Here is a 14,592-nt window from a genome sequence, read left to right on the forward strand (position 1 = left end):
CTACCGTACCCATATTTTTGGCATTAAAATAAAAGGTAAACAATCTTCAAATGTCCATTTGGAAAAATCACGTTTTTTTTAATGAATTATGGTTTAAAAAGCATCCCTTTGTCGCCTTTACGTCATCAATAGGAAATATATCTTAATCTATTTTTCTTTTCGTGCCGGAATCCACACGGCACATATTTAGTTACGTACAGATGAATTTATCATAATAATATGCAGTAGTTATATTCATTGATGCAAATTATACAGCGTTAATCTTGCGCAGTTTTGTCATAAATTGTACGAAGAGATTGTTGTTCACCTCGAAACCTACACTAGGTATTATTACAGACTACCTGTGCCCGCGACTTCGTCCGCGTGGAATAGTTATTTCAGGCATCATTGAAGCCCTCAAGGATGAATGATTTGCCTCGTTTTTTTCCACTATTTCTTCGCTCCTAATAGTTGCAGCGTGATGTTATATAGCCTAAAGCCTTCCTCGATAAATGGTCTATTCAACGCAAGAATAATTTTTCAATTCGAACCAGTAGTTCTTGAGATTAGCGCGTTCAAACAAACAAACTCTTCACCTTTATAATATTAGTATAAATTATGGGACACTTCATATCACTTAATAATTGTTGTATCTTTTGGTTTCACAACACTGGTTGATGTCAAAGAAATTACTTAAAAATAAGTTTAATGCTGCTTCCAAAGCGTCAATGCTACATAACATCTAATTGCCTCAAGATTTCCATGCTATGTTTTCCCTCAAAGTTTATCAAAATCGATATTTTCTAGAATAATTGTTAGTCTGATAGAAATCGGAACGAATAACGTAATATTTAGTATCCAATAGTAGTTCATGTTAATTATACGTAACAAACAATAATTCAATACATTTATCTTTATAGTAATATTTTATTTACACCTGAAACTGAAGTCCTCGAGAATTTTTTGAAATTTTATTCGCCTGTTGTTACCCTGAAGTTTTTTTTTATGTTAAATTCCATCATAATTGGTTCAATTTTATAGTCACAAACGGAAAAATAATCTTTTTTTAAACAATATGATTTCGAATGTGCGTTCCGGAAGTCAGTCACCTTATCTTTTATAGTAAGTACGCTGTCAAATTAAATCCGTAATAATAGCGTTGTTATTCAGATAATTCAGAACAAAAGCACATAAAGTACTCGTAAAAGCTAATGCAGACTTCATAATGGAGTTTCACGATGTAGCTATTCCCGGCCGTAGCGTATGTTCGTACTTCGTTTTATCTTCTCCATACAATTTGTAAAGTCGTTGACATAAAGGAGCGTTATATTCAATCAAATTTGTACTGTGCCGTGTGGTTCCCGGCACCAATAAAAAAAAAAGAATAGGACCACTCCGTCTCGTTCCCATGGATGTCGTAAAAGGCGACTAAGGGATAGGCTTACAAACTTGGGATTCTTTTTTAGGCGATGGGCTAGCAACCTGTCACTATTTGAATCTCAATTCTATCATTAAGCCAAATAGCTGAACGTGGCCATTCAGTCTTTTCAAGACTGTTGGCTCTGTCTACCCCGCAAGGGATATAGACGTGACCATATGTATGTATGTAAATTCGTATAAGTACTCATAGTAAATTGCTCACGTTCTTATGTCACGTTTTTATCCTTTACGAAGTAGATAGAGTCAACTCAACAGTCTTGAAGAGACTCGTGGACCAAGTTCAGTTAGGAATTGAGTCGAATATATTGAACTAGCGACCCGCCCCGGATTCTCACGGGTGCAAAATTATAAATGTTATTATACATAAAAACCTTCCTCTTGAATCACTCTACCTGTTACAAAAAACCGCATCAAAATCCGTTGCGTAATTTAAAAGATTTAAGCATACAGACAAACAGACTAAAATAGCGACTTTGTTTTATACTATGTAGTGATATTGCTTGCACATCGTACCAAATTTGTGGCCTCTTTAATGGTCAATTTGTTAAGTCGTTGGCCATACGACTTTTTTTTGGTATTACTCATTCCTTTGTTTTTCTATCCGGTTCGTTACACGCAGAGTTCGCACGCACGGCCTCTGTGGCGCAGCGGTAGTACGCTTGTCTGTGACACCGTAGGTCCCAGGTTCGAATCCCGGCCAGGACATGGTGAGAAAAGAACTTTTTCTGATTGGCCTGGGTTTTAGATGTTTATCTATATAAGTATTTATTATAAAATATAGTATCGTTGAGTTGGTATATCGTAACACAAGTCTCGAACTTACTTCGAGGCTAACTCAATCTGTGTAATTTGTCCTACACATACATACATACATACATATGGTCACGTCTATATCCCTAGCGGGGTAGACAGAGCCAACAGTCTTGAAAAGACTGAATGGCCACGTTCAGCTATTTGGCTTAATGATAGAATTGAGATTCAAATAGTGAAAGGTTGCTAGCCCATCGTCTAAAAGAGGAATCCCAAGTTTATAAGCCTATCCCTTAGTCGCCTTTTAAGACATCCATGGGAAAGAGATGGAGTGGTCCTATTATTTTTTGTAATGGTGCCGGTAACCACACGGCATATCTTGGCACGTAATTTGTCCTGTATATATTTATTATTATTTATTAAAGTTTTCACCGCGTTCGCTAAGTTAACTTTTATCTGCCACTAGCTTCCGCCTGCAGCTCCGCCCGGGTTAAATAAAAATTCCCGTTTTTCACATTTCCATAAAAGTTATAAATATTTGCCTACTTTCCTTCTCCATTTCTTGTAGATATTACAAAAATGTATCTTTCCCGTGAATATCGTAAAATACGACTAAGGGATAGGGTAATAAACTCGGGATTCTTCTTTAAGGTGATGGGCTACCAACCTGTCACTCTTTGAATCTCAATTCCATCGTCAAGCCTTACAGCTAAACGTGATCATTAAATCTTTGCGAGACTGCTGGCTATGTCTACCCCGTAAGGGATAAAAACGTTTAAAATGTATGTTTATCACTCATAAATAATTATAACTTCAATCAGGTTCTGTTTGTGCCGTGTGGTTCCCGGCACCAATAAAAAAAAAAGAATAGGACCACTCCATTTCGTTCCCATAGATGTCGCAAAAGGCGACTAAAGGATGGGCTTATAAACTTGGGACTCTTCTTTTAGGCGATGGGCTAGCAACCTGTCACTCTTTGAATCTCAATTCCATCATAAAGCCAAACAGCTAAACGAGGCCTTTCAGTCTTTTCAAGACTGTTGGCTCTGTCTACCCCGCAAGGGATATAGACGTGATTATATGTATGTAGGTTCTGTTTATATCGAGTATGTTTTATAGTACGTGTAACTAAAGGCAAACTTATGAATATTATAGTATTATCGACCGACCCACTGGCTTATTTCTATGATTGTCGCTTCAATTTATTTTTGTATCGCCCTTTCTTACTGAGATTATAAAAATTGTGAGGCGTTTTACGATATTTCATTAATAAAATACTTGTTCATTTGTTGAACAAACAAACATATATTACATCTATGTATAATATATCTCCCCGTACGAGTAGAGCCGACAGTCTCGTAAATCATTTGTACTAACATAATAATAACTTTTCATTGATGTCGTAAGGAGGTTCTCATTTCGATATTTGAATCTAAATCCTAATTCAATACACTCTTAATTTAAATATGAGATTTTATTTCAAATTATTATATTATATTATATTATATTTTTTTGTTTGTTTTCGATGTATATATTTATGGTTTTTTCTAAAAGGATATAATCTTAAGGTTGTCCCGTTTTTATTATATAAAAAAGATGGAGAAATTATAGGGACTGGTAGTGAATGCCAAAGGGCATTAAGTCCGCCTTTTGTAATTTTTTTTTGTGCAATATAGTTTGAAATAAAATAACAAAATAGCGTTGGGAGCGAAACGAAAATGTGCAGTGCGTATTTAAAATAAAAAGGTTTTTTCAAAACTCGTTTTTGTCATTTGTTGGTCTTCCGCATTAACCCTTAACTACCTACCATGTATTATTGTAACACAAACACCTACCATACGTCTCTGGGATACCAGATATGAAAAAGAAATTATGTCTATATACATTAAGGGATGGTATAGATTTCAATTAAAATTCTGTTTTGAACGTTATTGTATTTTTTATTTATAAAAAGAGTAACATGAAAATCAACATTATTTTTTTAATAACTCAAGATAAATGGTATAATCTCTTGTTTTTAGCTTACTTACTAACACTTATAGGAAATGAGTTCTAAAAAAATATTTAAAGTAATAGGAACTTTTTGTTATATTTTTTATATAATTGAAACATTAAGAAACTTGAAAAAAAATAACAATTATCATTATAATAATAAATTTGGCAAAATTGCAGGCACTTAACCTACAGCTTTTCACGGCAGTGAAAACACATCTTGTTAGAGCATTCGAGGCAAATTGGCGATTTGCATTCGAAACACATGTATTGTGTTAGGCGTTTTTTTTTATAATCGCATGTGGAACAGTTTTTACGAACCGCCAATCGCTCCTCACCAGTGCTGGTGCTTGGAACAGCTCCTGGTGGGGTTTCGTTGATATGAAGGATGCGTTGTATACTGATACGTATATCACGTTGCTATTTCACATTGCTTTCACGACGTGCCATATGCGGCCTCGTCAGCTGTTCAGCCAGTTTTTTCATAAACTTCAACCTGCTTTCAGTCTTTTGTCCAAGTGGCTTCACAGACAGGTATACTACATAGCAATTTGAAGCAGAAATGTCAAGTAATCTGTAGAATATTGCCAGTGGCCATCTACGAGTGCGACGACTTGTGGAATAATTAGCGCACCTTTGGTCTAGCAGATCCACTCCAATTTTGGTTCGGTTATAAAATAAAATCATCTCCGGTTTCTTAGTAGCTTCATCGACTTCTGGAGAATGGTGCATGCTTGATACAGTGATGACTGCCTTATTTCGTTTTGGCACATATGATGACATCGTAAAATCTTTGGTAAAGCCGAAAATCACTGAATCAACCTTACGATGACGAGATGGCAAGAATTGTGGGGGTATTTCTTTTTGATTTTTCCGCATAGTTCCCACACCTGTAAGCTGTTACTTCTTTAAACCTTCAAGTAACTCAATAGAAGTATACCAATTGTCTGTGGTAATATTTCTTTTGGAATTTTCGATTGAAGGTATTAGTCGCATTACAGCTTGGGTGGGTTTCTTCAGTCGCTGAAATTCTGGTGATAAATTTAGACCGTCAGAATCTTTGCCTAAATATATGTATGCATTGAGAAGATACCCCGTTCTAGCATCTGTAAGGCATTGGATTTTTATGCCATATTTTGCTGGTTTTTTCGGCATGTATATTTTAAATTTGCATCTCCCACGGAATGCTACCAACATCTCATCTATACAAGCGTAAGTGCCTATTGCATAAACAGCTTGACAGCGATTCATAAATGATTGAAAGAGCTCAGCAATAGGTGCAGATGCATCAGTTTCTCGACGTTCTACACGGGTCACATTAAAACGTAATGCTTTTAACAGTATTTCTAACCTGTTTTTGCTCATGACACAGCGATATATCTCTCTCCCAGTACCATCAGTACTATACCAGGAAGCATAATCTTCGTGGTTTTCTTTAAAAATTGCGCTATAAAAGAGTAAACCTATAAATGCTTTTAGCTCTATGAGATCCAAATCTTGAACACAAGTACCTTTTTTGTAGTTTGGCCTGAGTTCTCTTATTTTCACGTTCGTGTGATTTACAATTTTTTGAAGCATTTCGTCGGTGAAAAATTGCTGCCAAATATCCAAGGGAGAAGACGAACCATTCAGCACATTGCGGTAATTTTGTTTTACACCTTCTCCTTCTTCAACTATATTACGTTGCATAGTCCGCGATCGTAAAGTCGGCGGGGCAGATGACCAACGAAAACGATTTTTTCCAAAATAATTCTTCTTCCTGGGTCTCGATCGAACTTCCGCTAGGGGCACATCATCATCAGATGAAAACTCTTGGTCACTTACTGGCGGAATGACATTTTGCGATGGAGAATTTATTTGTATTACAGTTTCGCTTTCGGATTCAGACGCGCCACTTTCTTCCAGCATTTGATGAATGTCGACGGGCTCAACATCGCTGCATTCATCGTCCGACAGATCCTTTTCTAACCATTGCTCAATTAAAGCTGTACTAAGAGCCATTATAACTAAAACGGTGCAGAAAAAAACAATTTAAAAAAAAGTACGTAACCTCCTACTATACGTCTCTCAGACCACCACACTCTCACCTGATCAAAACGCGCGCACGTCTAACCTCCACGTGCCGTTGTGCGGTACTGAGGGGTGCGGGGAAAAGGTACACGAACGAACGAGTCGATACAATACTCAGGCGCAAAGATATTTACAATTGTTATGTTAGCAGCATCTGTGAGACGTATGGTAGGCGGTTAAGGGTTAAACATACTTAAAAAATTTAAAAAAAAAATCAATTCAGATACTCTCTCATATACCCGTCTCCAACGCAGATAAAGTGAATTATCTGCGTACTAAAAACGTTTTATAGTTTAAGTCACTTTTACAATATATACAGCATTATCCAGAACAATAAGATTAACTACTTACCTTTATAAACATTGAATTAGCTCATAAACTTTACATGCAATTTATTAATTATAGGATTTAAAAGATAGCTAGATTCAAAAGATGATTTTGTAATCGGAGGGTTATGAAACTCTCCAATGGTGTTTTTTTATCCTACTGCAAAGGAAGGGTTTTGTTTTTCGTGCGTACCTTGTTATCAACTCATATCTCCTGAACCGTCGAATGGATTTTCATAATTGAGGTATATCGTTAGATTTTCCTTAGCGACCTTTAGTGACGTACTATTTAAGTTACGTTAAAATACCAATTGGAAAAAACCAACATAGGTACTACGCCGACCCCACATAAAGAGCGGGAAATGGTAACGACGAATAAGGCACTATTCTTATTGGTATAAATTTTATTTTACTACAATCTATAATATAAGATCGAAAAATAATCATTCCGTTTTTTTTTATATCTACTATTTTATAAGGTTATGGCTGGCTTAGGATTGAGGCGCGTTCTCACCAACAAAAACCGTTTCTAAGATACCCTTAAACATTACCTGAATAATAAGCTACATTTAGCTATGCTCCTCCACCGAAATGACACTACAACCTACATCAAACCGAGTACTGCCATCAAGCCTATCTTGCCAATATCAACTTATCTCGTTTACCAAACGGTTATGACCGCAACATTTCACCCTAACACCGAAGGACCAGGTCAGGAGGATAGTCCTGGCACATCGACCAAATCTCGTGACCCACTTTGCCGAGGTCGTCGACCGCTGACGTCACAGCCCTCATCCCCACCCACCGGCCTCCCCACCACGTCACCTCGGGGGTGTGTTCCGCCCGAGGTCACGCCACACACTATCCGGTTTTCGTACAGTGCAGACGTATATCGTCAAATTGTGATTGCGTGCGAAAGATAATGACAGTATTAGGTAAGCCTTTATAGATTTATTTTTTATTAACGCGACCTTATTTTTGTCATGGCACGGATGTGACCTTGCCGTTGGCTTGTTAGGCGTTTTCTTAAAAGCTTTTTTTATGCGATTACTTTTTATGTAACCGCCTTAAATAGAAGCGTATTTGTTCGGTAAATTATTTTGGTCTATCCTTTGTTCAGCTATTGTAATAGCCTTACATTATTCTTTTTTTATATAATATATTAAATATAAAAAATTCATTATTTCTATTAAACAATGCTTCTGGTGGACTGGTAGAGAATGCCAAACGGCATTAAGTCCGCCCTTTGTACATTTTTTTGTGCAATAAAGTTTTAATTAAAATAAATAAACAATTTTTCATTTCATTTATTGTATAACAAATGTTTATGAACATATGTATGTTAGTATTTAGATTTTTTTTAATGCAGTTGATTTCAAATTTACGCACATTTATGTACTTACGATTTTTAAATGTTATATTTAAACTTTTTGTTGTTCATGACCAAACAAATAGACGTAATAAAAAATTCGAGATTTCGTTAAAGGTAAAATTTCTTATCTCGCCTGGCTTAGCGTCTGTGGCTAAAACGGTTTAAAAACTGGCCAAGCGCGAGTTGCACTAGCCTGGTTAAGGTTCTGATTGTTGAAATGATCATCATTATTTTGCTCTCCTTTGTGTTACATACATACATACATATAATCACGTCTATATCCCTTGCGGGGTAGACAGAGCCAACAGTCTTTAAAAGACTGAAAGGCCACGTTCAGCTGTTTGGCTAAATGATAGAATTGAGATTCAAATAGTGACAGGTTGCTAGCCCATTACCTAAAAGTAGAATCCCAAGTTTATTAGCCTATCCCTTAGTCGCTTTTTACGACAGCCACGGGAAAGTGATGGAGTGGTCCTATTCTTTTTTCTATTTGTGCCGGGAACCACACGGTGTGGTTCCACATCCTTTGTGTTCTTTACATATTATTGTTCTTTTAAATATTAGATGTGTTTTTCTATTTAAATGTATAAATTAAGACACTGTCTGACAAATCATCGCAAATCCTAAACCGCTAAGTCTCGAGATTTTAAATAATATGGTCTGAACGTTCCTTTATTATGTGGAAAATTCCCGCGAGAACCTAAATTTTGTGGGATTCCTCATTTTACACGAGTCGCCGTGTCCGATTTAAAGCTGTAACAATACTAATTAATGTGTACACAGGTTAAGAAAGAGTATTTGTAAAGCAAATAGTACCAACTAGCTGTTTCCCGCGACTTGTTTTCAGACAATTTCAATACAAAAAAGATCCCCTGTAATCTCCCCTTGGAGGTTTGGGAAGGAAATTTTATGTATACCAGTATGACCAAGCCTAACATATCTGAGAACCACATTTAAGTCGGAGCAATAGTTTTAGCGTGATGCAGTTACAAATATACAGACAGATACAAATTTTAAAAATCTGTAATGTTTTGCTTCTATTTGTTTTACAATCCTGCATAACGTTATTTGACAATAAATAAATATATAAGGGACAGATTACACAGATTGAGTCAGCCTCGAAGTAAGTTTGAGTTTGAAATAATTTTTAAGTAATTTCTAGTTAAAAAAAGTGTTAAGGGTGAACAACCTTTATAACTAAGGTGTATGAAAAATAGATGTTGGCCGATTCTCAGACCTACTCAAAATGCTTACAAAATTTCATGAGAATCGGTCAAGCCGTTTCGGACGAGTACTGGAACGAACATTGTGACACGAGAATTTTATATATAATTAAGATAATAAATACATATAACAATATTTTCAAATACAGATATCGATCAGTTACAATATTATTTTATGTATGGATTCTATAATCTATGCGAATTGACAACGCCTCCTTTTGTCTTTGTTCCATCAAAATGGTATATTCTCAATGAATTCTCTGTCTCATTCTACGCATTCGAATGCAAGGGACGGGGATAGTGCATCCGATGACGTCATAGGAGAATGCCCTACATAACAGGCAATCTACGTATTTCACACTTTATTGCTCATGTTTTATGCACTGGTTTGATGAAATACCTACTAACATCATTCATAATATATATCTATACTGCTGAAGAGTAATTTATTTGTTCTGTCATCTAGTTTAATCTCAGGAACTACTGGTTGGTAGGCTGGCTGGTACCATTTATCGCGGAAGGCTTTAGGCGGTAGGCTTTATATAACATCACGCTGCAAATATAAGGAGTAAAGAAATAATGGAAAATATGAAAAAATTAGGGCTTCAATGATGCCCAAAATAATTATATGTATAACTATTTCACGCGGACGAAGTTGCGGGCACAGCTAGATTATATATAAATGAGATTGTTATATTGTATTCTGACTGAATCGGGGACGTTCTGGTGAAAGGTCTGGTCAAGAGTACCTACCCTATAACGACGAGCTTGTATGTAAATAATCATTGGTCTGAATTTGATGAAAAGGAGGCATGTGGAATCTATCAAAAGTATAGTCAAAAATATAAAAATGTTAAAAAATATTACATACATACATACATTAATCACGTCTATTTCCCGAAGAGGTAGGCAGAGGCCACATCTTTCCACTTGCCACGATCCCTGCATACTTCTTTCGCTTCATCCACATTCATAACTCTCTTCATGTAGGTCTCGTCGATTTCGGGTAGGTACTCTTGACCAGACCTTTCGCTTTCGCTAGAACGTCTCCGATTTGATCAAGGTACGTTCGTCTAGGCCTTCCAACTTCAACAGTGCCATTCACACTTTCTTTGTATATTTACTTAAAAAAATATTAACAATAAAAAAATATATATCCAATACTTCGGAACGCGAGTCTAATTCAGGTAAAATTAAAAGAAAATTGTTTAAAAAATGAACGCGATTTCTTCGTTCGTAGTGAACGACTCTAAATTGAATGATATCCAACTACCTGTGTTTTCGTTCAATTAATTCCACCAATCAATCACTCCCCGTATCGTGTTATGACGATATGTAGGTCAATTTCTCCGCGCCGTTGGGCTGAGGGCCTCTCTCACTAAAGCTCTCGCGTAGGCCGATGAGTGAACATAATATCTACTATATAGGTATAGATTTTACTGCAGACATAATATCTAGTTAGACCTGACGAAATTAATGAGCCTGATGTTCAGTACAATTTTTTTGGCGGGAAAAGAGATGTCATTGATTTGTGGCAGACATCACGATCAGCTGATCGACCTCCGCCATGTTTTTTAGGCATTAATTATCTCAGAATAATACATATGATTGTAACGTAAACTTCTGAACTGTAGGACTGATTTTTAAGAAATTTAAAATGTGTATTTTTACATTAAACGGATTTTGATGTAAAAATAAACATGTTTTTACATTTAGCCAAATTCAAGACTATTAATTTATTCTACTTCTTTTCCCGCGAATTTTCATGGGAGTGAAGACCCGGGCAAAAGTATACCCTTATCCAGAGTATAGGACTCAGAGTATAGGACTCTGAATGTTACTCGGGTGGCATCTATCTAGTATTTTACATCTGTGCAAAACTTGTATATGCCGATGACAACATAGGTATCTACTAAGTAAGTATACATATGTATTTGTTCAAAGTGGAAAGTTAGCGATTCGTAGTGACGTAACATAAGGTGCATATAAAGTTTAAGGCATATGTGGTTGAGAAACGGACAAACAAATATTATAAAAATCAATGAGTTTCGTTCTATTAGCGTTTCAAAATCGGCATTTAGATAATTATAAAAGATTATATTAATTTAGACGGCCTCTGTGACGCAGCGGTAATAAGCTTGTCTGCGACACTGGAGGTCCCGTGTTCGAAACCCGGTCAAGGCATGAGATACGAACTTTCTTTGATTGGTCTGGGTCTTGGATGTTTATCTTTATTTATTTATAATAAACAGCCAAAAAAGATATAGACGTGACTATATGTATGCATGTATAATATACAGACGTACGATAAATAAAACATATAAACATATATACATCTCAATTCTATCATTGAGCCGAACAGCTGAACGTGGCCTATCAGCCTTATCAAGGCTGTTGGCTCTCTATCCCGCAAGAGATATAGACGTGCTTATATGTATGTAACGCCATGATTTGCAAAACGGGAGTTTCAGTAAATATACATTACACGACCCTCCCTCGGGCAACTTGCTTCTGTGTTTAATTTAACAAGGTCACATCCCTCGGTTTGTTTTGACCCTCTGAGATCGTAACTTGGTCGTGTGACCTAGTAATAATTGAAATAGCTTTTGAGAGTCTGCTCCCTTTGGAATTCATATTTAAATACATATATCTCTTGCGGGGAAGACAGAGTCAGGTCACGTTCAGCTGTATGTATGGCATATTGATGGAATTGAGATTCAAATAGTGACAGGTTGTTAGCCCATCGCCTCTAAAAAGAATCTTTTGAATTAACTTTATGTCATTCTCATTATCTGTAACCAAATGTGTGATATGAATTTCTAAAAAATATTTGATTGGTAAACATATGGTCACGTCTTATATCCCTTGTGGGGTAGACAGAGCCAATAGTCTTGAAAAGACCGATCGGCCACGTTCAGCAATTTTGGCTTAATGATAGAATTGAGATTCAAATAGTGACAGGCTGCTAGTCCATCGCCTAAAAAAAGAATCCCAACGGCATTGTAGGCACCTACATATATAATAAAAAAATACACCTCTTTACCGGAATAATTGGCAGAGTACATCTTTCCACTTGCCACGATCACTGCATACATCTTTCACTTCATTCATAACTCCCTCATCTGCAAGCTGGTCGGTTTAAAGTATTGATTTCACTCAGTTCTTCAATGCTCTTTTACCCCTCCTTTCCTCCAACTGTTTAAATAAATAAATATGTATATACAGGACAAATTACACAGATTGAGTTAGCCTCGAAGTAAGTTCAAGACTTGTGTTACGAGATACTAACTCAACGATACTATATTTTATATTAAATACTTATATAGATAAACATCCAAGACCCAGGCCAATCAGTAAAAGTTCTTTTCTCATCATGCCCTGGCCGGGATTCGAACCCGGGACCTCCGGTGTAGTAATCGTAGCAAGTGGAATTCCATAGTCTCTGCCTACCCCAATGGGAAAAAGGCGTGATGGTATGTACCTATGTATGTATGTTTACAAACTCACACTATATTTTTATAAACCCTTTATAACGCTTTACCACCATTTTTATTAAGAAATCCCTACACTATGATTTACACATCAATTTAAGATTCTAGCGTATCCATAATGAATTGCAATCAAATATTTACGTTGGTAGCATTTCAACGAGTTAATATTTAAATAGAGTTCGCGGAAGTTGCAAATGAATACGAGACAGGCGGCTATTTCGAGACATCGCATTAACTTGAATCGATGTTCCGAAGTATCATGTAACTTATGAGACAAACTAAACAGTAACGGCCTCTGTGGCGCAGCGGTAGTACGCTTGTCTGTGACACCGGAGGTCCCGGGTTCGAATCCCGGCCAGGGCATGGTGAGAAAAGGACTTTTTCTGATTGGCCTGGGTCTTGGATGTTTATCTGTATAAGTATTCATTATAAAATATAGTATCGTTGAGTTAGTATCTCGTAACACAAGTCTCGAACTTACTTCGAGGCTAACTCAATCAGTGTAATTTGTCCCGTATATATTTATTTATTATTTATTTATATATATATATATTAAAACTAATGACCTTTCTCTTTCTTCTTCAGATCCGTCGCGGTGCGTGATGCGCGCGCCCGCACCCGGCGCGTCCGTGGCGGCGGTGGCTCTCTGGTCACAGTCCCCTGCCGCTAACCAAGCGGACTACTCACCCAGGGTAGCCCCCACACATCAGCACCCTGTGTTCCCTTACGACAATGAAATCAACTCTAGGTTTGCGATATGGTAAGTCGTTTTCCTTTAACTCTAGACTGCTAATTTAGAAATACTTGGCGCGTCCGTGGCGGCGGTGGCTCTCTGGTCACAGTCCCCTGCCGCTAACCAAGCGGACTACTCACCCAGGGTAGCGCCCACACATCAGCACCCTGTGTTCCCTTACGACAATGAAATCAACTCTAGGTTTGCGATATGGTAAGTCATTTTCCTGTAACTCTGGACTGCTACTTTAGAAATACTTGGTGCGTCCGTGGCGGCGGTGGCTCTCTGAGAACAGTCCCCTGCCGCTAACCAAGCGGACTACTCACCCAGGGTAGCGCCCACACATCAGCACCCTGTGTTCCCTTTCGACAATGAAATCAACTCTAGGTTTGCGATATGGTAAGTCGTTTTCCTTTAACTCTGGACTGTTACTTTAGAAATATTTGGCGCGGTCGTAGCGGCGGTGGCTCTCTGAGAACAGTCCCCTGCCGCTAACTAAGACTTTTCTAGGGTAGCTCACACACATCAGCACACTGTGTTTTCTTAAACAATGAAAGTAACTCTAGGTTTGCGATATGGTAAGTCATTTTCCTTTAACTCTGGACTGCTACTTTAGAAATATTTGGCGCGTTGGTAGTGACGGGGCTCTTTGGTCGCAGTCCCCTGCCGCTAACTAAGACTATTCTAGGGTAGCTCCCACAAGTCAGCACCCTGTGTTTTCTTACAACAATGAAAGTAAGTCTAGGTTTGCGATATAGTTAGTAACATACGACTGTGTTTCAGAAATAAAAGCTCTCTCGGTATCCATAAAGATAGAATCAACTTTGTGTGTGTGTTTGTTTGTTATCTTTTCACTGAACTTTTTCTTTATAGATATAGTGTGGAGTGCATAAAGGACATAAGATACTTTTCACAAGCAGAGCCGCGGTTGACAGCTAGTTGTAATATAAAAAACACCTGTTTTTAGCTATAATAACATACATACATACAAATAATGACGTCTATATCCCTTGCGGGGTAAACAGAGCCAACAGTCTTGAAAAGTCTGATAGGCCATGTTCAGCTATTTGGCTTTAAGATAGAATTGAGATTCAAATAGTGACAGGTTGCTAGCACATCGTCTAAAAGAAGAATCCCATGTTTATAAGCCTACCCCTTAGTCGCCTTTTACGACATCCATGGGAGAGAGTTGGAGTGGTCCTATTCTTTTTTCTAT

General features: G+C 37.2%; 1 protein-coding gene across 2 annotated transcripts in view; it reads left to right on the top strand.

The window, feature by feature from the left end:
• LOC106130272 (protein GDAP2 homolog) overlaps nucleotides 1-14,592 on the top strand; it is a 79,647-nt gene that overhangs the window by 13,343 nt on the left and 51,712 nt on the right. The window contains exon 2 of one of the 2 annotated variants that reach the window (XM_060945716.1): nucleotides 13,229-13,403. In XM_060945716.1, coding sequence (XP_060801699.1) covers nucleotides 13,246-13,403 — 158 coding nt within the window. In that variant the 5' untranslated portion in view covers nucleotides 13,229-13,245. Of the gene's footprint in view, nucleotides 1-13,228; nucleotides 13,404-13,618; nucleotides 13,776-14,592 lie in introns of those variants that run through there. The other variant, XM_060945715.1, reaches the window with a different exon arrangement.

Source organism: Amyelois transitella, chromosome 9 (genome assembly GCF_032362555.1).
Source record: "Amyelois transitella isolate CPQ chromosome 9, ilAmyTran1.1, whole genome shotgun sequence".
NCBI lineage: Eukaryota > Metazoa > Arthropoda > Insecta > Lepidoptera > Pyralidae > Amyelois > Amyelois transitella.